The 2123-nt window shown below is 29.9% G+C and overlaps 1 protein-coding gene across 1 annotated transcript; it reads right to left on the minus strand.

Annotated features, from left to right (window-relative positions):
• Window positions 1–904: 904 nt before the first annotated feature.
• LOC141699727 (two-component response regulator 24-like) lies at window positions 905–1440 on the minus strand. The gene is made up of 2 exons (XM_074503573.1): window positions 1212–1440; window positions 905–1114 (listed from the first exon to the last, which is right to left on the minus strand). Exons 1-2 carry the CDS (start codon window positions 1431–1433, stop codon window positions 935–937), a joined length of 402 nt encoding a protein of 133 aa, XP_074359674.1. The 5' UTR covers window positions 1434–1440; the 3' UTR covers window positions 905–934.
• Window positions 1441–2123: the final 683 nt, after the last annotated feature.

Here is a 2123-nt window from a genome sequence, read left to right on the forward strand (position 1 = left end):
AGAAAAAATAATCTAAATCAGGAATGTAATCGAAATAAATAGGATTGATGAATTTTTTAATTTAAAAAAAATGATTTTTTGCAAAAGGAACACTTACATCTAAAAATGAGGTAAGTAGAAAAATCTGATTCGGATCCATTCCAATGATTGATAAAATTTTCATTTAAACAAATGATATTTCTCAAAAGAAATACTTACATCTGGAAAATGAGATAAGTAGAAAAAATCTAATTCAGATCCATTCCAATTCAAATTTATGCATAATTAATTTTTTCTAAACATATGGATTAAGAACTTGAGGCCGAAAAATTTGAATACAATCTGTCGAACAAACGCCCTATTTTAAGTTTAAATATTAAATGTACATTAAGACATTTCTTAAGATTTCCTTAACAAAAGAATTGTTTTTTGTTGATTTTTTTTATCGTAGGTAACCCGCAGCCGCTACCCTTTGGGTGCGCACTGGATAAACCCTACGGGCTCACGCAATAGCCTACAAATCACGTGAACCAAGGTAAACCACATTTAAGCGACAAGCTCTGACTCAGGAGGCATAATCATAAATTCTCCTCCCGTGGGATTCAAACCTGTGACCAGGAGGATATTATCCACTCTTTAACCAACTGAGCCAACCCTTACGGGCTTATCGGTATTTTTACCGTGTATGTAAGCTGAGTTCAATTTTTGTACACCACTTTAATATATTTTTGCATCGTTGTTTGAAAATTCATATTTTTTTATGGATTTGTTACGTCTATAATTAGATAAGATTATATGTTATATTTGATTGCTTATATGTTGTATTCCATTGTAATTATTATAATTAATAAAATCGGAACAAAAAACATCTTAACATAAGCAACTAAGGTAAAACTTTATTTATCATATTTGTAACACTTCTTGCGCTTTAGGTTCAAGCATGTTCCACTGAGTATTACACAATGTTGTTATTTAAAAGGGCTTGATGCACAGAGATGGCGATCTCAGACGTCATGGGCTTCTCATAAACACGATCCATACCAGCTTGCATAAAGTCTTCATTAATATAGTCGAGATCACAGTCAATGCCAACAATCATTGACTTCACTCCCATTGCTCGCAGTGCTCTAGTAGCCTAAAATAAAATGATGTATCTTTAGAATCATGATGATAACAATCAAACACTATGTGGAATACTTTAATATAATATGTATAAATATAAATAAAATAACCTGAACACCATTCATCTCTGGCATTATGATATCCATAAATATAATGTCAAATTTTTGCCCAGAACGGATGAGATCCACAGCTTGCCTTCCACTTTCAACAGAAGAGGTTTCAAATCCATGTCTTCTTAGGAAAGCACAATGAACAGTCCTACAAACTCCATCATCATCAACTACAAGAGCAGATAATTTACTCTTGTTGGAGCTTTTAACTTTTTTAGCCATGTTTCCTCGCCCTGTCCTTAAAAAATCAATCAAAATTTATTTTACTTTCACCAAATATTAGGTTTTATCTATTAATAAAAATACAAAACTTTGAAAATATGTTTAGTAGCATTTTATCTCCATACAACTATTTTTCTCCAAACATTGATAAAAGGGGAACACATTCACAAACACACACTCACACACACACATTCACAATTCTAAAAATAAAAATTACAATATTATTATGCATAATAGAAGATCATAAAATAAATAATAAAACTATTTTAACAATTATTAGATAATAATATTGGGTATTATTTTTTTTCTGCCACATAAATAAGTATATGTAAATTACCTTTTACACCACCCTTGGAAATTGATGTGGTGAATCATGACTATAACAATTGACGCATGACCCTATAAATAAGGTTAAAGATAGTCTTAGAGATATATCGAGATAAGAATCAATTATGGATGTAGATGGAGTATTGCTCTGTTGATATTTCGGATTGAACGGTTTTATAAATGAAACGTATATTTTAAATTTTGTAGAATACACAATGATGTTATACAAATATTTAATTCGATATATAAAAGCCATTTTAACTTATATTAATGGTTGCGAATACTTCTATTTTGAGGGTGAATTTAGAGTAGAATAAAATGTAAATCTTGGTATATATATTAGTGTTAGTTTTATAATAAAAT

The sequence above is a fragment of the Apium graveolens genome, unplaced genomic scaffold, assembly GCF_009905375.1.
Source record: "Apium graveolens cultivar Ventura unplaced genomic scaffold, ASM990537v1 ctg1212, whole genome shotgun sequence".
Lineage (NCBI taxonomy): Eukaryota > Viridiplantae > Streptophyta > Magnoliopsida > Apiales > Apiaceae > Apium > Apium graveolens.

Excerpts from the sequence above, each read along its gene's own strand:
- LOC141699727 (XM_074503573.1), bottom strand. The coding sequence starts at position 1,433 with ATGGCTAAAAAAGTTAAAAGCTCCAACAAGAGTAAATTATCTGCTCTT. Across the intron at positions 1,115-1,211 it reads CAGAGATGAATGGTGTTCAG|GCTACTAGAGCACTGCGAGC; the intron begins GTTATTTTATTT and ends ATTTTATTTTAG.